Genomic DNA, 23,678 nt, shown 5'->3' on the forward strand with positions numbered 1-23,678 from the left:
ACAACTCACAACCTGCAACCTTTCTGACCCTACTTCCACAAGCAAACTCCAGGTCTTTGTCAAGGTAAAGTATTGATGTATTGCATATTTTTTGGTGCAGTAGGAACTGTGGGCAAAGGGTTTGGTCTGCACCACCCCCACCCCTGCCCCCTTCCACTGTGGCCTCCAGTCTCATGGAACTGCAGCCTAATCAACTTGTTTATGCAGTCTGAGGCAGCAAATGAGGCCACTATCTAAACAGTATTTATGTATTTATTAATCATTTAACAGGTATAGATTTGGCCATCATTTTTATTAGGTTCCTATCTTTTTTCTTAATGTGTCACCAATGAAGTTTTTAAGCATCATACCCCTAACTCCATTTCCCTTAATAAGCTCTGTAGTTTTAATTGTAAATTTTGCATAGCGAGGTGCTTTTTTGTGAATGCCTTTGTCGTGTTTTATCAGAAATGACTGTATGTAATGCCCCAAACCCAGTCCCATGGTCAGAGGCAGTCATGATATCCAGTACCCAGTTCTTTCTGTGGGGATAAGAAAAAGTTCTCAGCCAAACTCAGTTCTGTACTGCAAGATTTGTAACACAATTTTTTTGGTCCTTTCTTACAAAGTATACTTGTTGAGGTAGAAGAATATATTAAGAAATAAAGGTCATGCAAAACCAAAAAGATATCTATTATTATTATTATTTTAATTTAAAGGAAAATCTACAACTGAAAAGATACCTAGGTATCCTAAATTTTTAGTTTTACAATTTTGTCTTTTTTTTTTTAAAGCAATTGGGGTTAAGTAACTTGCTCAAGGTTACACGGCCAGGTGTTTCTGAGTGGGTGCTACGTGTCTGAGCCCGGGATTCTATCTCCAGGTCTTCTCAACACTGGAGCTGGTGCTCTTTCTTGCTGTGCTACCTGGCTGCCCCCAATTTTGTCTTTTTCTAACAGCTTCGCTGCTAAGGGCATGATTTTGCCTGGGTGATCTGATGCAGTCATAGTGTCCTCAATTAGTAGCTCTCCTAGAGTTGCCTGGAGCTGTCCCCTAAATCTGTCAAGGTAAGATACACAATCCCTAGTTCCTTTTTTTTTTGGCACGATCAGCAGTAGCAAAGGTACCCTGATACCTCAAGGACAAAATATATATCTTAACAGAATTGAACCTCAGTTATCTGAAATAGGCTTTCACTTTCTAGTACTTGCCATTCTCATTATAAACTTGTCTCATGCACTTTAAGTCCATTATATGAAAGAATTCCATGATTCCTATTCTCATCTAAGTAAACAAGGTCAGACTTTTTATCCAGAGGCACATTCCTCCTGAGCAGAAAGGAATCACTTATGGTCTAAATAGAGCCATTGATATTAGGTCAGTAGGTTAAGAGTAAAACCTGATATTGAGAGTATTACTTTCTTTTCTTTTTTTTTATGAGCAATCAGGGTTAAGTAACTTGCTCAAGGTTACACAGCCAGTTATTTCTGGGTGTGGTGCTAAGTGTCAGAGCCTGGATTTGATCCCCAGGTCATCCCGACACTGGAGCCAGCACTCTTATTCACTGAGCTACCTGGCCACCCCTGAGAGTATTACTTTCTGAGGGAGCTATAACTCAAAATAAAGTTTTTGCCTTTTTAAATAAAACTAAAAAAAACATCTTTTAACAAGATTTTAAATAAAGAAATGCGAAAGACACACAAAAGCAGAGATTTTTGTGAATTGTTCTTTATTTTAATCTCAAACTATATTCTGGAGCAAATAATTAAAGGCATTAACATGTATCATTTTCCTTTCATCCTCCAAGAACTTTTCAGTAGGAAAAAAAAACATATACCAACATACACACATAGTACAAACTGCTCAAAATGATTTTTATATCAACATAAATAAATTCTGAGACATGCCAGACTTTCTTCATTCTATGAAGACATCTAGTATAAAGTTCTTCCAATTCAATATTACTTTAATAAATCTACAGTACATAAAGACTTATTAACTATCAAATCCTATTCTCCTACTCTGGATAATACATTGATAACACTATTAATACCACAAAACTAGGTGGCACTATAGTGTGTTATATAGCATACTAAACTTTATGTATATGCATACATATATATATATATGGATATATAACATTTATACAGAAGTGAGTGAGTGTGTGTGTGTGTGAGCTTTTGCATGAATAAAGACAGAATCTAGAATCTAGACAGCTGGGGAAAAAAAGGAAAAGTGTCAATGAGGGGGAAAATAATCTTTGCATCAAATACATTAGGTTAAAGGAATATGAACAAATAGCTCTCAAAATCTGATTTTCAAATTATTAATAAATATGTGAAAAACCATTCTGAGTCACTAATCAAAACAACTCTGAAGCTTCTCCCACAAACTGGAAAAGATAACAAAAGATAGGAATAGTCAGTGTTGTAGGGGTCATGGAAAGAAAGCCTCCTTCTGCTGCTTTTGGGGTGAAAAATTAGCCCAACCAGTTTAGAAAAAAACCAATTTAGAATTATGCTAAGATTACTAAAATATCTATACCTATTGACCCACAGATCTGTAAATCAGTGCTAGGTATATAATCAATGAAAAACAGACAAAAAGAAAGTTCCTATACACTGAAAAATATTTATAGCAGCATCTTTTGACATAGCACCAACTAGATCAAAATAGATGGCAATTGACTGGGGAATGGCTAAACAAATTATGGTATATGAATATAATGAAATGTACTAAATGCTAAAAAAGATAAATATGAAATATTTAGAGAAGAATCAGAAGGTTTCTATGAATTGGTTATGAGTGTAACAATAAGAGCTAGAAAATCAAGGTACATGATGACTGCATTAATTTAAATAGAAATTGAATACTATTATTTAGAAAGGTCAGGCTTGACCTCAGAGAAAAATTGAGAAAATATACCTCCTTAGTTTCCAGATAAGATGATGACATAAAAGGTTTTAATCTACCCAACTTCCCTGACAAAAACTCTAGTAAATATTTAAGAAGGAGAAAAGTGATCAATACAACCAACAGGCAAATTATAATTCATCCATCTAGTCTAAGACTGCATTCAAAAGACTGGGTGCTCTGATAAGGAATACTCTTGGAAGACACATTATAAATGGGGCCAGAAGTCAACAAGAAGTCTTAGCAAAGAAATACAAAGTGTCACTGAAACCAGCTCTATTCCCATTAAATACTTATATGTGTGTGATCTTAACTTGATTATCAGAGTTGATGTGGAGGATGGAGCCAGCCAGCACTGAGAGGAGACCATATAATTCTGCCATTTCATAAGGTACTTCATGAAGGTTCCTCATTCCTCTTGGAGCCACAGCAAGAGAAGAATATTTTTTTTTCCAAAAGAAGAATATTGCATAGTGCCAAGGCAGTAAATGCTGAGGCTCCAGGAGGCCTGAGTACAGGTAGATATCTAATTTCACGAGGGGCCTGTGAATGTCTTAGGAAACAATCCAAGCTGTTGATTGATTAAGGAGAAAGAAACAGAAAAGAATCAAGGAAAGATCCTATTTTGGGACACCAAGAGATAGAGCTTTATAAACCAGGGATTATAGCAAAAGTAACCTATGGGTGACTTATTCAAATCACTTTATGCAGAACTGTGACAAGGATGTTAAATACAGACTACAATGGTGTCAGGGCCTGTTCCATCCAAGGTATGGAGGGAGGTAGAGCCTGACCCTAGCACAATATCATAAATAAGGGAGTGAGGCTAGAAATATGAGTAAACAAAAGAAAAATCTAGATTTTTTTAAAAAAAGATGATGGATTAAAAGGAGCCCAGTGGGGAGGAGGGAAGACCAGAATACTGTCTGTACTTACTTTATGGCAAATCCTTACTATAATACTTACTTTACAGTAAGTTCTTACTATAAAGTAAGTACAGAAAGAGGTTCAGAAAAAGTAACATCTTGGACACCAACTCCAAGAGGCAGCTGGGCAGTTTTGTTCAATGGTGCATAGTCCCTGGGCCTGGACTGAGGACGACAGGAGTTCAAGTCTAGTGTCCAACGTTTTAATAGCTATGTGAACCTGAGAAACTCACCTAATATTTGGCCACCTCAATTTCTTCATCTCCAAAGTAACAAGTGGCTGTATAAGATTCAAATGAGATATTTGTAAAATACTTATCATAGCACCTGCACAAAGTAGGTGCTTAAAATGCTTGTTCACTTCCTTTCTCCCTTCTAAGAGTGGAAGAAATAAAGCACAAAATAAAAAATTGAAATTTGAAATAGGGAGAGAAAAACTGGGAGAAAAATAGGTGTCTTAGAAGAAAGGGTGGAAAACATGACCTAAGAAATGGATTCACTTAAAAATAAAACACTATAAACAGACTAATTATTTACTGACCTAAGAAATATTAGAACAAAATCAAATGACCAAGAAATGAGAAGTATCTAGAAGATATCTACAATCAGAAACAACTGATGAAAAACATGTTGATGAGAGATAATTTAAGAATATTTGGAGTGGCTAGGCCAGGTGGTATACACATTTTGTCCTTGTTACTAGGAAGATTAAAGCTAGTAGAATTCTTGAGCTCAGAAATCTGAGCTGAGTCAGTCAAGTGTCTTCTCCAAGTTTAGCACCAATATGGTCATGGTGAGCTGCTAAGAGTAAAGGACCACCATGTTGCCTAAGAAGAGACAAACCAGTCCAATTCAGAAATTGAACAGGTCAAAACTCCCATACTGATGAATTGCAAGATCAGGCCCATGAATGACCACTACACTTTCAGCCTGGATGAGTCTCAAAAGATTTTTTGCTTCATGAAACACATGACCAAACAATAAAACTTGGATATTGTCTTCAAAAAAAATTTTTTTCATGAAAGAAAACTCAAATCCCTTAGAATCAGAGGGCAAAGTGAAAAATAGATTTCAGTGATAACCTTTTGAAACAAACAGTAAATTAGAAACACCTGTGAATATCAAAGGCAAAATCTGACATTTCCAGAAAGATGAGAAGAAAACCCAAGAAAAATACATCTATTTGAGCAGTCTCAAGTGGCTAAGTTAAGAGATGTGTCCCTTCAGAATCCTACTATATTCAAGGATCTCAGATAGAATAAAAAAGATTCAGGAAATACAAAAGGCTTTATTCCATTTTGTTGATTTTAAGAAATAAATAAGAGAAGAGAAAATATAGTCTTAAATAAATGAAGAATAAAGAAAATGCATTTCTCATAGATGGACCGTTAAAGAAAAAGGGGACACAAAGATAAAGCAGGGTAAGATATTTATAATAGTTATCAAAATTTTATTTTACTAAGAAAAAATAATAAAATTCATTTGGAAGAGCAAAAGATAAAAAAAATATCAAAGGAACTAATAGAAATATAAAGAGAGGAGGTTTAGCAGTACCAGATTTTAAATGATATTATATGGCAGTAATTATTAAAACTGTTACTAAGAAATAGATTTTCTAAAAAACAGAAAGGTATATTAATGAAACAGAGTAGACATACAATTTAAAGCAGCAGATGACTACAGTAATCTTGTGTTTTACAAGTGTAAAGACTTGGGAATAACAATTCATTATTTGGTAAACATTGTTGGGAAAACTGGAAAGTGGTCTAGCAGAAATTAGGCATAGACGAATATCTTATACCATTTACCAAGATAAGGTCAAAATGGATATATGGCTTAGATACAAAGGGAGATATTATAAAATGTATATCAACATGGAACATATTGCCTATCAGACTTGTGTGTAGGTGAACAATTTATGAATAAGCAAGAGATAGAGAGCAGTGTGTGGTGTAAAATGGATAATTTTGATTACAGTAAATTAAAAACGTTTTCATCCAAATAATATCTAATAGTGCATATTAGTATATAGAATATAGCAGAAGGGAAGACAAAAGGAGAGATAGAAAAACAGGGCTCTTTTGTTATTATCTTAATAACTTAAATAATCCCTTTATATTTTTCACATAATAGCTTAACGTATCATAGACAGTATTGTTTTCTGTCCTTTTTATACTTATATGTTAGGTTAAAAGAATAAACATAGTAATGAAAAGATAAATCAGAGGCAAAAGTGTATTGTTAAAGAGTGGGGACAAACTTATGCAGCTTATATGTTCAATTAGAAGAGAAAGTAAACCCAACCCCCAAAATCAAATGATGCACATACAAGGCAGAACATCTTTACCTGTTTACTTCCATATTACCATTATTTGTCTTTTTAAATGATGTCACATACTTATGCCTCAGTCTCTGAGATTAGCACAGTTTGTAGAAGTGGCAGACTCCTCTGCTCTTCTCTAAAGAGACTGACAGCTGTGGTTTCCACCTAATTCCAGTGAGGCAGTGGGCAAGATTCTTGCCCCACTGCAAACTATTTGTAGACTAAGTGAAATTTTGATGTAGTGAATTCTGACTTTTCTTCCTTCCTCAGAGTTTGGAAAGCTGAGAATCTCTGGATAAAAGTATACTACACGTCCAGTACCTCACATGAGATACAGAGTGTAGCAACATCAGAGTAATCATTCTCTTGTCCTTAGAGCGGGTCAAAAAGTTGGGCTACAATTTTCCTTGATCAGCTAAAAGTGATGAGTAGAAATTATAATCAGGAAAATATTTGAAACCACATGTGAATTATATTAATTTCTCCTAGATAAGTAGACGAAGTATTTTAAATGAGAAGGGGGCTTTTGGTGGGATCCTTCATCAGGTATGCAAACCTAAATTACCTTTATTTCTCCTCCTGAATTTACCCTTATAATACTCCTGGAAGTAAACTCACTTATTCCTTGAGATGTCAAAGTTATTGTGAAAATAATTCCTCCTTTCATATCTCTCCCTTTGTCTAATGCTTTCAGACATTCTTTTCTAAGGATTTAGGGATGACTGGCATCAAAAAGTAGTAGAATCAGAACAGGTCTAGACCAGTGTATCTGATCTTCAATGATGAAGTTAGGCTCCAAACTTATAAATATTCAGGTTGTGGACGATCCTGCCTTTCTGCTCATCTCTTCTGCTACTTTATAATCCATACCAGACATGAATTGAATCACTCCTCAGAATGATGGAAAGGATCAGAACTAGCCTTCTTTAGCAATGTGTTCATGTTTTCCCTGCCACAATATAATCATTTTAACTTGAAAGTCTTATGAGCCTCACTGATAAACAAAGATCCTGCTTACATCAACAAAGTACTTAAATGGGAATGATGCATGACAATGGAAAAGCTGACTCCCATGTACACTATCCTCTAGTTATACTAATATTCCTTTTGCATCAATATACCTCATATATCAGTTTATACTAGACTATACAGATTTACTGTCGCAATGAAAAGAAAATAATTAAACAATCAAGAGTTTGGCAATATCAATTGCATTATCACAAAAAGCAGCAGATGACTACAGTAATCTTGTGTTTTACAAGTGTAAAGACTTGGGAATAACAATTCATTATTTGGTAAACATTGTTGGGAAAACTGGAAAGTGGTCTAGCAGAAATTAGGCATAGACGAATATCTTATACCATTTACCAAGATAAGGTCTAAGATTATAACTCTCTTTAAATTGCTTCTCAATTACGTTAGGTATTTTTCCTATACTAAGAGTTTCTAAAAAGTATCACTGGTAACTGCCGTTCATACTTCCGATTTATTTTGACATTTGTAATATATAACAAATTTACCAGTGATACACTGAAGAAGGAAATGGCAAACCCCACCATTATTTTTGCCAAGAAATCCCCATGAACAGCATTAACATGATAAAGCATAAGACACTGGAAGATGAGCCCCTCAGTTACGAAGATGTGCAACACACTACTGGGGAAGAGGGGAGGACAGCTACAAGTAGCTCCAGAAAGAATGAAGCAACTGGGCCAAAGTCAAAAAGAAGCTCCGCTTCAGGTGTGTCTGTTGATGAAAGCAAAGCTCAATGCTGTAAAAATCAATACTGCATAGGAACCTAGAATGTAAAATCTACAAACCAAGGTAAGTTGGATGGGACAAAGAGGAGATGGAAAGATTAAACATCAACATCTTGGGTGTCAGTGAACTATACTGTAGGCAAGAATCTGTTAAAAGAAATAGAGTAGCCCTCATAATCAAAAAAAGGGTGAAAAAAAGCAGTACTGGGATATGATCTCCAAAATGACAGAATATCTGTTTGGATCCAAGGCAAACCATTCAACATCACAGTAACATAAGACCAATCACTAACACCGAAGAAGCCAAAGTTGATCAGTTCTATAAAGACCTACAACATCTTCTAGAAATAACACCAAAAAAAGATATTACATTCATCACAGAGGAGGGGAATGGAATGTTAAAGCAGAAAATCAAAAGATAACTGAAATAATAGGCAAGTTTGGTCTTGGAGTACAAAATGAAGCAGGACAGGGACTAATACAGTTTTGTCAAGACAACTCTTTGTTGTTTGTAGCAAACACTTTTTCAACAACCCAAAAAAGTGATTCTACACATGGAAATCATTAAATAGTCAATATTAAAATCAGATAGAATATATACTTTGTGACCAAAGGTGGAGAAACTCTATACAGTCAGTTTATTTATTTTTTAAAGCAATTGGGGTTAAGTAACTTGCTCAAGGTTACACGGCCAGTTATTTCTGGGTGTGGTGCTAAGTATCTGAGCCCAAATTTGATCCTCAGGTCATCCCGACACTGGAGACGGTGCTCTTACTCGCTGAGCCACCTGGCCGCCCCTACAGTCAGTTTAAAAAAGACCTAGAGCTGACTGTGGATCAGATCATGACCTTCTTATTGAAAATTTTAAATTGAAGAAAGTAGGGAAAAGCATCAGCCTCTGTAGGTATGACCTAGATAACATCTCTTATGAATATGAAATAGAGGTGGTGAATAGATTTAAGGGATTAGATCTGGTAGAGAGCATGCCAGAAGAACTGTGAACAGATGTTTGCAATATTGTAAAGGAGGCGACAGCAAAAAACATTCCAAAGAAAGAGAAGAGCAAGAAAGCAAAATGGCTCTCTGACAGGGCTTTATAAGTAGCTGAAGAAAGAAGGAGAAAGGGAAAGACATACCCAACTGAATGCAGAATTCCCTAGAATAGCAAGGAGAGATAAGGCTTCCTTAAATGAGCAATGCAAATAAGTAAAAGAAAGTTATGGAATAAGAAAGACAAGAGATCTTTTCAAAGAAATTAGAGATATTGAGATAATATTTCATTTGAAAATAGGCATGATAAAAGACAAAAATGATAGGGAGTTAATAGAAATAGAAGAGATTGAGAAGAGGTGGCAAAAATATAGAAAACTATACAAGAAAGATTTTTTTTAAGTAATTGGGGTTAAGTAACTTGCTCAAGGTTACATGGCCAGGTGTTTCTGGGTAGGTGCTAAGTGTCAGAGCCCAGATTCGATCCCAGGTCATCCAGACTCTGGGGCCAGTGCTCTTACTCACTACAAGAAAGATCTTAACATCATCGATAACTCTGACAATGTGGTTACTTATCTATAGCCAAATATCCTGGAGAATGATGTTAAGTGCTTCTTAAGAAGCATTGTTACCAATAAAGTTAGTGGAGATAAAAGAATTCCAGATGAGCTATCTAAAATCCTCAAAGTTGGTGCTGTTAAAGTGCTGCACTCAACACACCAGCAAATTTGGGAAACTCCACAGTGGCCACTGTATTGGAAAAGATCAGTTTAAATTCCAAACCTAAAGAAGGGCAATGTCAATGAAAGTTCAACTAACTGAACAATTATACTCATTTCACATGCCAGCATGATTATGATCAAGATTCTACAAGCTAGGCTTCAGAAATATGTGAACCAAGAAATATCAGAAGCATAGGTTGGTTTTCAAATAGGCAGAGGAAATAGAGAACAAATTTCCAACATTCACTGGCTTATGGAGAAAGCAAGGGAGTTCTAGAAAAAAAAAACATCTACTTCTGCTTCATTGACTACACTAAAACCTTTGACTGTGTGGATCACAACAAAATGTGGCAAGTCCTCAAAGAGATAGGAATACCAAATCATCTTACTTGTCTCTTCAGGAAGTTGTATGTGAGCAAATGATCAACAGTTGGAACCAAACATGGAATAACTGATTGGTTTAAGATTGGAAAAGGACTATGTCCAACCTGTATGTTGTCACCTTATTTAGTTGTTATATGCAAAGTACATCATGCAAAATGCCAGGCTAGGTGAATCAAAACCCCGAGTTAAGATTACAGGAAGAAATATCAAACATCTCAGATATCCAGATGATATCACTCTGATGGCAGAAAGTGAAGAGGAATTAAGAAGTCTTTTGATGAGGATGAAAGAAAAGGGTGTAAAAGCTGGCTTGAAGTTATATATAGTGCAGTGTGTGTGTGTGTGTGTGTGTGTGTGTGTGTGTGTGTAAGATCTTGGCAACTAGTCCTATCACTTCTTGGCAAACAGAAAAGAAATGGAAACCTTGTCACATTTTATATTTTTGGCCTCAAAGATCACTGCAGACAGTGACTGCAGTCATGAAATTAAAAGACACTTGTTCCTTGGCAGAAAAGCTATGGAAAATCTAGATAGCATTGGAAAAGTCATAGCTTTGATTATATGGACAAAGGTTCATATAATCAAAGCTATGGCTTTTCCAATAGTAATATATGGCTGTGAGAGTATTACAATAAAGAAAGCCAACTATCACAGAATCAACACTTGTGAAATTGTGGTGCTAGAAAAGATTTTTGAGAGTCCCTTGAACACAGAGGAGATCAAGTAAGTCGATACTTGAATAAATTAACGTAGGCTATTTGCTGGAAGGTAAAATACTAAAGATTGAGCTTTAATACTTTGGCCACATAACAGAAAGATGGGACTTATTGGAAAAGATCCTGATGTTGGGAAAGATTGAAGGCAAAATGAAAAGGGGATGGTAGAGGATGAGATGAATAGATAGTGTAATGGAAGCAACAAACATGAGGTTGGACAGGCTTCAAAAGATAGTGGAGGAGAGAAGGGTCTGGTGGGCTATAGTCTATGGGGCCACAAAGAGTTTGGACATGGCTGAATGAATGACTGAGCAAAAACATGAGTCAGGCATATAGAATTTTACTCATAGAAGGTTTTTTTCTTTTTTTTTCTTTTAAAGCAATTGGGGCTAAGTAATTTGAGCAAGGTTATATGGCCATTTCTTTTTTGTGTGGGTGTTAAGTATCTGAGGCTGGAACTGATCCTGGGTCCTTCTGACTCTGGGGCCGGCGCTCTTACTCACTGTGCCACCTAGCCACCCCTACTCATAGAATGTTTAAGCTAGAAGTGACTTGAAAGGTCACTGAGTAGAATTTTAAGTAGTTCTTCATTTTGTGGTGACAAAGGGTTTGAAACTGAAAGAAAAGGAAGTGGGGATTTCATTTTCCCATGGTTTGGTTCTATAAATTTATATAGAGAATGTGTGCAAGATGGGTAAAGCAGGAGGGGAAAATAGCAAAGGAGTGAAATGAGAACCCAGGGGCAGCTATTAGGGAATGCCCAGAAAGCTGAGAAGCTGTTACAACTCAGTCCCATTCATCTGAAACATTCATTGAAATCTTACCATATATCTGAACTTCAGAATGCTCCACACAGCATGATGAACAAGGGAAAAAAATGCCTACTAAATATGGAATTTTCCAGTGCTTTTTAAGGATTTGCTACATTTCAAGGTCCTTGATAGATTATGTCAATTATCTCTTCAAATGTGTCTCAAAAAGAAAAAAAAGTGTGTGTCTCTACCAGCTCAGGGAATTGTCTTCAGACCTTATAGTGCTTTTTTGTAAATGTTTTCAAAAATGACAAATTTTTATTCTTCAAGAGGGGTTTCTTTGGTTTTTAGAAATTCCTTTAGACAAAAGTCTGAAGAATAGAATGGGTGATCAAGCTGAGCCAAAGTGTTTATGGTCAAAAAATGAGGTGTGAATAGCTTATAAAGCAGCTCTCAAGGCAATTCCAAAAGAGGAGCTCCCAAAGGGTTTGGAACATTGCAGAATATGTGCCTAACCCCCCAAGGTAACTCCTTTTAATGACAGCACTCCTTCAAATGTACAAATTCCAGTATGTTGGCTCTTAAAAGTCTCATTGTTTTATAGCCAAACCTCATATATACTGCTTTATGGAAATAAAAAATGTCTTCCATCTCACTTTAAAAAAGGGGAATGGAATTATATTGAGAACTCATGTTTCTCTGTTACTACTCAAAAAAACTATTGCTATATTTACTAGTATATTTAATAGCATAATAATTAAAAGTAAGTCATATTTGTTAAATGTACATATATTTTTGATGATGAGGTAACTTTATTAATATTACAACATGTTTCTAATATCTCTAATCCACAAAATTTGGCAAAGAACAAAGTGTACTCAGCAACTCACACACCAAATAACTATCTGTTCTGAGAAGGGAAGTAGGTAGAATATTCCATTTTTAATGTTACTCTAACATACTAGAATTTATTCAATAAGATGAGATCAAAATCCATTACAAGGACTGAATAACTGGCAGGCTTGTGTGGAAAAAATGAAGATCTATTATATAAAATGTTGTCTCCAACTGGCAGTAGTTGTGTTGGCAAGGAAGCAACTCATTCTAAAGGTTGAAATAAGTTTCTTTCACTTCTTAATTAAACAGGGGCTGGAGTCATGGCAGAAGCTATAAGCCTAGTTCTAGAGCTCTTAAAATAATAGAGCAAAAATGTTAGTTGTTAATGAGCCAAGGCACACACAGACAGACTCAGAATAAAAGAAACATCTTGATGGAATTTTTAACACTGTCACACTCTTTGAAAGCAAACATAAAAATAGTCTTATATTTTACAGGACTTTGGTTTTTTAAAAGCACTTCATATACCTATTGTCTGATTTTATTCCTATTCACTCCATGAAGCAGGTAGACTAGAACAGAAAATGAAACTGCCAAACATTATGGTTCCATGACCTGGTCTGATCACAAAGTTAGTAAGTGTTGATTTCAGAATCAGATTCCAATCCAATGCCAAGCAGCCATGGCTGCTTCCAATAGCCCACAAGACTTCACTGAAGCTACCTTACAATTTTCCTCCCACCTCACATCAGAGTTTTTTAGTCTTGAATTATGCTATTTCAGAGAGACATAGTCTTTCTAAGGCATTGCTAAAGATTGATTATTACCATTTTTTTCCTCCAACCAGAGAATGAAATTTGTGTTCAATGTAAAATGTCAGCTGTCATAGTCACTACAAAAAAAAATACAGATTAGTTTTCAAAAGGCACCTTTCTCTCAATGATTATAATCATCTTAATGAAAGTTTGTAAACGCTGACCATGTTCTTTTTAGTAGTATAATAAATATTTGCAAATCCCTTACCAATTTGAAAAAGGTCACAAATATGAGCTCTAATCACATTTCTCTCTCTGTCTCCATCTTTCTTTCTCAAATAGCTATTTTAAAATTCTATATTCTGTCCTAAATGTATTTAGCAAAGCTACTATCATGTATAAGCACTTCAGAAATAAAAATAATTGCTATGTTTTAAATTGCCCTTCATATACAAAAATTATGCTATTGACCAACCTTTTTTGAGACATTTCCCTTGGGAGACATGTTGTCTTTCCACTTCATGTCAGGAGCTGTGCCAAGTATTCTCACGTTGTTGCTATTGTTACCAATGACAAAGATTCATTAGGTGGCTAGTGAGTTAAGAGCTGTAGTCTCTCGCCATGGACATGAATCTTTATGTATTTGAAGTTACCTAGACCATCACCCCAATCTCATCAATAGCAATATGTTCCAATCAAAAGAGCACACTACACCTTAATGCATCATCAGGATAAGGGTTGGGGATTAAGAGAAAACTGAAATCAAGGTTGATGAAGAAACATTATGATAGACTGGCAAAAAAAAATCTAGTAAAGAAATATGGGAAGAACAGAAGAGAAGGAACCAATAATAACATCAAAAGACATCCTGAGCCAAAATGTGGAAGGAATGCTTGGTTTTCATGTCCTCAGGAAACAGACTCTCCAGTATAACTTGTCAATTCTAAATGAATAAACAATATGTTCAAAGAATTAGATGATACTTAAAATGCAATTAAAAACCCAACTCATATATACTATTTTATACTAAAGTGGAAATATCTGGGGAAACAAAAGGAAACAATAAATTTACAGGAAGGGGAAAACTGAGTATGAGTTTCAGTGTCTTGCAATGTTTTCTGGAAAGAGACTATGAAATAGCCTGGGAACTGGCTAACTTTCTGTACAGGAAGTTCCCAGATACAAATTTCACATTTTGGGCCCACCTGGAATGGTTCTGTTTTACACTGAATGTTATAGAGATTACTTAATGTATGCAGTTGCTTTCTTTGGCTATTAGTGAAGAAAATGTGTGGTTCATCATTGACTGGTCCAGGGCTCAGGTTAGAGAAGAGTAAACATAATAGTGACAAGTAAGGGAAGAATCTAAAAAATATGTCATAGACTTGCTGGTTTATTCACTCAATGAATTAATTCATTCAATCATGGTTGATTATTGATATAAGTGCAGATCATCTCCCAATTCTCTTTTATCACTACACCGAATAAAAAGATAGTTACCTTTTCCCTCCTTTCCTTCCCCCTCCCCCCAAGATGTTAACTCACTGCTCACGGTCTATGCCTGGTACTTTTCAGACTAAACTACCTCTGTGGACTCACTCAGAATTTCCCATGAAGACCACCCAGAAACTTCAGATGTTCTGAAATCTGCCTGTTTCATTCACCATACAATATAAGGTGTTTGTCTTTGACCTTCAAAGCCCTACAGAATTCAGGCACTGGTTACCTTGAAAATTCCTTCCTTCTTTGCACCTCACAGCTGCAGAGATCTTCAGAGGCCCTGCTTGCTAATGAGATCCAGATTGGATGTTTGAACAACTGGTGTGTTTTTCTCCCACAGAGGAAAGCTCAATTTTGGAAACATCCTTTAATTGAATTGTAACGTAAGAGATCCCAACATTTAGAGCTGATATGAAGAGTTACAGGATCTTAGAGCTTCATATGAATTAGCTATGCACTCAATTAAAATAAAGATATCCAGAAGTGTTACAATGGATCTAATAGACTCTAAATGGGGAATCTGAATAACTGTGCGGGGGAAAAACCCACAATGAATATTAACAAAGTAAACTTGATAATACACTGTTATTTTTAGCCTGAGCATATTCTCTGGGTTTTAATCCTTTATGTTGAACCTCTATCAGGGTGTTCTGACACCTAACATTCAACATGTCCAAATGGAATTCTTCTTCTTCCATACCAAAACCTGTCTTCTCTTCCTAGCTTATCTATTTAATAGTTTATACCACCCTCAATTATTGAGCTCAAAAACTTGATGTTATCTTTGCTCTTTCTCCCTTTCCTCCCACCTTCAATAAACTGTCAAGTGCTATCAAGTCTACCTTTGAAATATTTCTTTTATTTATCTTCTCCTTTCCACTTCCAGTGCCACCAATTCTGGATCAGATTCCAGTTACCCATAGCTTGGGTTCTAGCCCAAATTTTTCAAGATATTACTGAGGAACCCTGGGTTTATTAAGATGAACAAAACAGGATCGAGGATTTAGGACTAAACATGTGATTTCATCAACACAGGGAACTCCTAAGTTAAGGAAACTTCTTTGACCACAGCAGGCTGATACATTCTCTGAAATGTATAATTTTAGACAGTTGTCTACAGCATTACAATGTTAGGTGACTTGTCCAGGGTCATACAGACAGTTGGTGTTAAAGATTGGATCAGCAAAATATCTAAAAAGAAGAGCCTTTGAAGGACCTCACCATCTATAAGGAATTACTTTTCATTTGGATTCTTTCTAATACATTCTCTGATATAGGTACATATCTTTGTTGAATACACACATTTTATTCTTTTGCTAATAGCAATGATCAGAACATTATTGTGCAAAGTTATCTTTTTTAATTACATATATCAAGGAATCTTATATAGTATGAAGGCTCATGGGAGACTTCCTTTCTTGAAGTTGAATTTTACCCTATCAAGTCAAATATTTTTTGTAATCCATAAACAAATTGAGATCTTTATTTGCTATTGTAGAAAGACTCAGAAAGTCTGCTTGTTCACCTTATAGGATGGTGTCAATGAAGGGAAAAGAAAGGGAAAAGAGATGAGGGAGAGGCAAGGAAAGAAGAGAAGGAAGAGAGGAGAGAAGAGACACCATAGGCATACTTGTCTCTGAATGGTTTGTGGTCAATTTTTTTTTTAAATAACATTGTTCATAGACATAGGAACAAAGTATACACTTAATAAATGTTTATTCTTCAATTGAAACTGTAGTCAGTGATTTACTCTACTGGAAATAAGTTTTAGCATCAAAGTAATGTATTACTGTGTTTAATCTGAATAGCTAACACTATATCTTTCTAAATAAAGAATTAACCAAAGAGGGGAAAATATTTTGAAAATCAATTCCCTTATTTTCAAAGAATAATTAACCCTACATTACTGGAAGAACACAAAAGGACAATAGATTAAAAATCTGTGACAACCAAATATCTAATTGGTAAAATCATGTTTAGAACTTATAAACCATTAGAAATATAATAGAAATTATAAATTAACAAATTCTAATTTAAACTCTTTATTCCATTTCGTATGCACATTTTTAATTATTAAGAGGTTCATAGTTAAATAAAATGTATACAGAATGCTTGAAATTTAAGTGGAATATAATTTTGATCAATAATAAAAACCCCAAGAGATTGTATTATTAATTTATTTCTTACACATATGTTGAGACATTTCAAGAAAAGTAATAGAGAAGAACAAACAACTTATTACTGTCACATGCCCTAAAGAGTAATTACAAGTCATACGAACCAGGGATCATCTCTAACATTAATGCTATTATTCTCTTTCAAAGTGTCTTACTCACGGTAGGTCTTCAATAAGTGTGTTGATTGTGATTTTTATCTTTGAACTCCTATAATTCAATGAAGATTGGTTTTATGCAGGGCTAGTTTAAGTTTTCTATAATAATCATTTTTAGAGTTAAGAACTTAAACATAGAAAATATGTTTTTTTGCACAATTAGGATTATTTTTCAATTTAGCACATTTTCATCAACTACAGCCCAGCTCAGTTCCTGGCAAATAGCAGGCATTTAATAAATGCTGATTCACCCATCCCTTCCGTCTTCCCCTCATCTTTCCCCTGAGCTTATCCCAAAGTCATTGGCACCCATACCTTCTTTCTTTCATAGTTTTAAGATACCTGTTTTGGCTATGAGGTATTTTGTTTTGTTTTCCTGACTGGAAGGAATTTTTCTGTCAGCTGACAAAGAGTACAGGGAGATTTCTGTGCCCCCCAAAATAGGAAGGTCCCCATATTACTGAATATAAAATAATGTGATTTTTGTCATCATGCATATGGGCAGGAAAGAACATTTGTAGGTTGTGTAGTAGATTTTTCTGTTTTCCTACAGCAGAAGGCCTCCAGCTTCACTTTGTAATTAACCAACATAAGAACATATGGACTAACAGCAGAAAAACCTGAAGACAGAGCTGTGAGCAAAGCTGGAATAAAGGGATAGGATTCCAAGTTTTTAAAGAAACAAGTTAAAACAAAGTGGGAAATCCACAGAGAGGTAATCAGTAATGTCAACAAAATACTGACTTTTGCTCCTCGAAAGATTTCAATCTCTGAAGCATCCTCTCCCATCCAAATGTCACCATATGTTAATTTCCTTTGCTCCCAAAGCAGGAAAACAATCCACAAACAAACAAAAACTAAGATGGCCAAAGGAAGAAGATCAATAAGGACTAAAAATATTTTCTCATAGTAATATTCTACCTGCTGGTTTCCAAAATTAATCTTGCAATCCATGTTAAGCCCCTTGGTACACGGCAACTCTGTACCATTTGCAGCATTCAGATGTTGGGGCTTTTCAGTGAAGGCTAAAATGGGAATACAAATTGCAAATCCAGTGATCCAAAGGATGGAAACTACCTTTAAATGCCTCTTCTGATGGTTCAGGTTTGGAGTCTCACATGAGGGATGGATGATTTGGTACAGCTTATGACGGTAAAGTGCAGCAAAATGTAACATGAACCAGATAGCAAGCTCAGTGGTCAGAGTCTCTGTGAATCGGAGAATTTTGCAGCTGATTGAGTCCAACAGGCTACCAGAGGAATAAACAATTTTCATGATATTGACAACCAAGTTTTTCAGGAGATGAACAAATATAAGACTGAAAATAAGCAGGAAGGATGGTTGTAAAGGTCCATGGATACATCTTCTTGTAGAAAAAAATAAGCAAGTATTCCCCACAATGCTCACAAAAATGAGAATGGCACAAGCAATGATCTCTAGCATATCTGCCAATGGCTCCATTGTCTCTTGTTAATCTCTTTTCCCTGGCTAAACCCCTTCAGTTTTTTTTAAGATTAAAAAAAATGGCAATACTGGCAAAAATAAACAAACAAAAAACCCTATGCTCTTATGACATCTCCCTAACAGGCCAAATATAACATAATTCTGTTGCTCTGAGGATGTGACTAAAAACAGATTTGACTAAGTGCTTCTCGAAAGAACTGTATCTTATCATCTCAAGGGAACATTCCTATTATGAGAAAGCACTAGGTATCATCACTTAATTAAAAGTCATGGGAATATATTCATAGCATTGTAACATGCACACTGTCCTATTAAGAATGAAGAGAGGAATAGAAATTTATTGCCTAGAGATTCTACAGAAATATCTATCTTGAGGCCATATGAATGTTGGCCATTGAATCAATATTAATCCTCTCCATGCATGGTTCTGGGAAAAAGAATGAAAGATATATAATAGCTTCCATTTGTACAGCACATTAAGGTTCACAATGCACTTTTTTTTTACAACATACCTGTTACATAGGTATGGAAAGTATTATTCTCCCCATTTTACAGTGAAGAAACTGAAACACAAAGAGGTTAAATAACTTGCCCAAGATTATACAACAAACACATGCCTCAGTCAGCATCCAAACCCAGATCTCTTCTAACTCTTGACTTGCCTATTCCTTCCATTACATCATTCCACCTGCCCTAAAATTCTTCAGTTATGAAGTAATTTTAAAATAGAAGTTTACAAAACAAATCAATAGTAGCATATTATCAAAAAATTTTTAAGATAGCAAGAACTTGCTGGCCTGTCTCAGGCAGATAATTTAGCAATTTGAAAAATTTCTGTACTCCCCAATGGAAAAAAAAAATGACCACTTGTCAGAACTACCTATCTTAAATAATTTTCTGCTCAGCATAAGATGAGCAACAAATAATATGATCAATGGAAAGTATTTCAGAAAATAAATGTTATACAAATATACCAACTAATTGTATTTAACTCTCCAACCTGCTAATTGGATAATTATCTCGTTAGACAAGCTTCCTTGATAGCTGGAAGGTATCAATGAAAGAATTTTTATCCTAGGTAGTTTTGGAAGGTGGTGAGATGAACTGGAAATTTGTGCTACATTTTATTGCTCAAGTGATTCTAGTTCTTGTTTCATGAGTTGTAATAGCCAAAGATAGAAATATTGATAAAGAAAATGGATAATGGATAGAAGTAAGGACAAACATACACTAAAATAATTTCCTACCTCAGTGTGACAGATGTAAATCAATTATCATAACAAGGAGATGAAAAGAACCTAAAACATTCCTTATTCAAAATGCATTTGACATACTTTTCAGGAGAAAAGGAAGGGCAACCAAAGGCAACTCTAAATCTCAATACATACTCATCTGTAAGATATTATAGCAATTGGGAGGAAAAATGAAACAAAAAACCCCAACTCAACTAGGATAGTAAGGGAAACTGGCTGACTGGGAAAAAGAATTTCTTCAAATATCTCTGATAAGGGTCTGGTATCAAAAAATGTACAGGCAAATAACTTAGAAGACCAAAAGCCATTCCCCAATAGATAAGTAATCAAAGGATAAGCTGAAACTGAACTAAGAAGAACAACAAACTATTAACAATCACATGAAAGACTGTTTCAGATCACTAATAATTAGAAAAAGATGCAAATAAAAAGAACTTTGCACCTTTCACTCAGAAAATTGGCATAGATGAAAACATATGTAAATAGTTATATCAAAGGGCGTGCAGAAATATAGACATATAACAAACTATTGGTGGAGCTGTAAATTGTTCCAACCATTCTGGAAATGAATTTGGAATTTTGTTTTTAAAATGACTAAAATGTCCATACCCTTTGCCCCCCAAATCTCACTGCTAAACATAGACTACAATGAGATTAAAACCAGGAATGTCCTACCTATATCAGCAGATTCAAAGCAATATATTTTGTGACTAAAGAAAATAGTGAAAAGAGCATGTTCATTATTTGAGGAGTGGACAAAACAAAAACATGTTATAATAAATATGATGCAATATTATTTAATTAAAAAAAACAAAAATGTATAATTTGGATAGGCATGGAAAAATCTATCTGAACTGATTCAAACTGAATCAACAAAGTGAAGTAAACAGAAACAGGAAAACAATTTACACAAGCTACAACAATGTCACTGGAAAGAACATCCAAAAACAAAAACCATGAAGTTGAATGAGGTATAATTATAATGATCAAGCTTGCTCCCAGGGAAGATGACAAAATGTACCTCCCTTATTTCTTTGGAGGCAGTCAGTTTGTACAGTACAGTTAGGAAGAATCATAGTAGCTGTGTGAGCCTGGGCAACTCACTTAACCCTGTTTGCCTCGGTTTCCTCATTTTCATATCTCTGCCAAGAAAATCCCAAATGGGTTCAGAGTTGGACATGACTGAAGAACAACATTTCTTTGTAAATTAGGGGTCAGATGTGTTAGCTAATTTTGTTAGATTTTTATCCTTTTTCTTTTATGGCCCATTGGGTGAGGGATAGAGGAGAAATAAAGGTGATAAAAAAATAAAATATATATAAAAATGTTTTTCTTTTGTTTTAAAAATCTCATAGAGAAGATTATGGAAAATTAGGGGCAATAAGTTTTGCTTTAAAAAAGCAGAGAAAAGTTGTAGAGGGTGATAACATTTTTTACAAAAGCTTGGCAAGAGACCCAATTAAGCAGTCATTCTAAAAGATGATAATCTTTAATAGTTGAGAATGGAAGGAGCACAACAAACAAGAAAAACAGAAAAGATTTGCAAAGATTGCTACAACACACTTTTTTTCTTCACCAACATAGGCAGTGCATCTGAATTCTTTAACATTATAATACAAAATGTGCTTATGGAGAAGGCAGTGACAGCACTAAAGGAAAAAATACAGGAAAAGCATCTGGATTAGATCAAGTGCACATAGAATAGACCCAAGCTTTAGGCAACAATATTGTGAAGTCATTGAGAGATCAATTCATGACACATTGCAAAGAGGAAAATATATAAACTACATGTAATAAAATCTTGGATATTATTACTAATAACCTTGTTAGACAACATTTTGTTCAAAATGTGAAGAAAAAAGTAGAGACATTCACCAAAGCGTTCCCCCACTGTGATGGAGTACAGAATTCAAGTTGAAAGATTCCCTATGGTAGTGCAGATATTTCTAGATACTTCCTTTGGGGATGTCAGTTGCATCAAGTCCTGGAACACTGGTAAACCTTCAAGAAGATTGACCTGACCACCCACACCACAAATCCAAGTAGATAAATACTCCTCCAGATTAGGACATGGATTACCAACCTGAAGGACTCAGTTATCAGTACAAAAAATCCGGGACACAAAAAAACACATATAGAAAATGAATTGGGCCCAGAATTAAGCAAGAAGAAAAGAGAAGGATGGATTAACTTTAGGAAAATACAAAACTCCTTTAATGAATGATTCCATCATTTTAAAAACAAAATGCCATATTTTATATTCTACTAGGACACAGCTAGGTGGCTCAGTGGTTAAAGCCTTGGACCCGGAAGCAGGAAGACCCAAATTCAAATCTGACCTCAGACACTTAAGAACTGTGTGACCCTGGACAAGTCACCTAACCTCTGTTTGCCCTAACCCACTAGAGAAGGAGATGGTAAACCACTCCATTATCTTTGCCAAGACAGTATCGATATGCTTCAATTCATATAGTCACAAAGAGTTGGACATGACTAAATGACTCGAAAACAACAGTGTTGTATAGCTCAAAGTCAAGGAATTTTACAGTCTCTGAGGAAATAATAATGAATATCACATAGAAGACAATGAAAATGCTCATACTGGGTGTGAGTAGCCTGCAACACGAAAACAAACAAGGAATTTCAAAGAATTGGAGTAAAGCATGTTTTCAGAAAAATGTGAGAGTAAAAAAGATGAACTTTTCTATGGTGAGAACTAGTGATGGCAGATTGACAGCCTTAGTGCTCTATTGGTAATCTTGCAATGCCAGAAGAAGGCAAAGAAGGCTTCCAGTACATTGACCAGGTTTATAAGACACAGGCAAGTGTCACACAGGATAGGCAGGAATAAATGGGTTGTAATTTGGAGGGAACATCCATACTAATAAGATCCTAGGTGCATTTTAAAATAAACAATTAAAAGTCAAATAGTTAAGGTGACAAAAGGGGTAAAAAACAATGCAAAGAAAATAAACAATTCAACAATGGTCAAAAACTTTAGTACAGAAACTTGAGAAGAAATTAGACACAAGAGAGGAACTTCAAATGAATAAGGAAGATGTGGACAACAGTCATCTATAGGGTCAGAAGAAATACAGTACAATGAATGTGCAAACTAGAAAAGTTTACATATAATTTGCATAATGAACGACAGGAGTTTCATTTAGAAAGGTGACTGCAAGTATAGTTTCTTTGTAAAACTGGAAAATGAAAGGGTTGTTTTATTTAACAAAAAAAATTTCTTAAAAATTATTAGCTTTGATAATGAAGATCTTATCTTGAAATGCCATCTTAAAATGACTATTTCCATAAAAAACTCCATGTAACTCAACTGTTTGTTCTTCACTTTTTTCTTTATATATTGTCAGTTAATTTCATCAGGGTGTTGCCTTGCATGGAAGGTCTTTGATTATATTCATGGATCTTAGTAATTTCATAGACTTTAACCAAAATTAAGATATTTTCAGTAACATTTGAAAAACCCAATGCCATGTACCTGTTTTCATGCCTTATTTTTGTTTAGTGAAGTAATGTCTGTTTGTTCCAATAGTTTCCTTTGCTTGTTTATCATGTGATCAAAGAATGTCTTAATCTTTTTTATTATTTTTTGACAAAGAAATATTAACCTTGTTATAAATGCTTATGGTGATGGACCCTTTGTTTCATTACTATTCTGTGTATTTTTAATCAAGATAATTGCAAAGTATGTTGTGGTTCATTTTACAGTTCCAAAAGTATCTTTTAACAATGGCACGGCATAGGTATTGATTTAAACATGTTATTCCCATTCAATTTTTATTTCAAGGTACTAGTAAATCTCTTAATGTATTCAGCAAAAGCCTCCTCCTTCATATGTTTATGCCCAATGCTTCTTGACTTGAAGACACAAAGGCATTTGTAAGTATAACTTTTATCCATTCATTCAATGTGACTTCCATATTAAAGATAAAGCCTTTTAGTCTCCATCTTTCCTTCTCTTTCTATAAGAATTTTTATATTTATCTAGTCCAAATGACATTTTTATATCATTGGAAAAATATTCCACGACATGAAGAAGTTTTTTAATTACAGT

At 34.9% G+C, this 23,678-nt stretch overlaps 2 protein-coding genes and 1 pseudogene across 4 annotated transcripts in view; 1 reads left to right on the forward strand and 2 right to left on the reverse strand.

The window, feature by feature from the left end:
- The window catches only part of SNCAIP (synuclein alpha interacting protein), a 239,367-nt gene that overhangs the window by 128,475 nt on the left and 87,214 nt on the right, over window positions 1-23,678 (reverse strand). The gene's annotated exons all lie outside the window — the stretch shown is intronic.
- Window positions 7,783-10,724, forward strand: LOC138160912 (uncharacterized; annotated as a pseudogene).
- LOC138160956 (uncharacterized) lies at window positions 17,308-20,582 on the reverse strand. Its single transcript, XM_069087747.1, has one exon. It carries the CDS (start codon window positions 18,348-18,350, stop codon window positions 17,379-17,381), a length of 972 nt encoding a protein of 323 aa, XP_068943848.1. The 5' UTR covers window positions 18,351-20,582; the 3' UTR covers window positions 17,308-17,378.

The sequence above is a fragment of the Petaurus breviceps genome, unplaced genomic scaffold (assembly GCF_028583685.1).
Source record: "Petaurus breviceps papuanus isolate PSGF00001 unplaced genomic scaffold, PetGlider_PUasm1.0 183, whole genome shotgun sequence".
NCBI classification, from domain to species: Eukaryota; Metazoa; Chordata; class Mammalia; order Diprotodontia; family Petauridae; genus Petaurus; species Petaurus breviceps.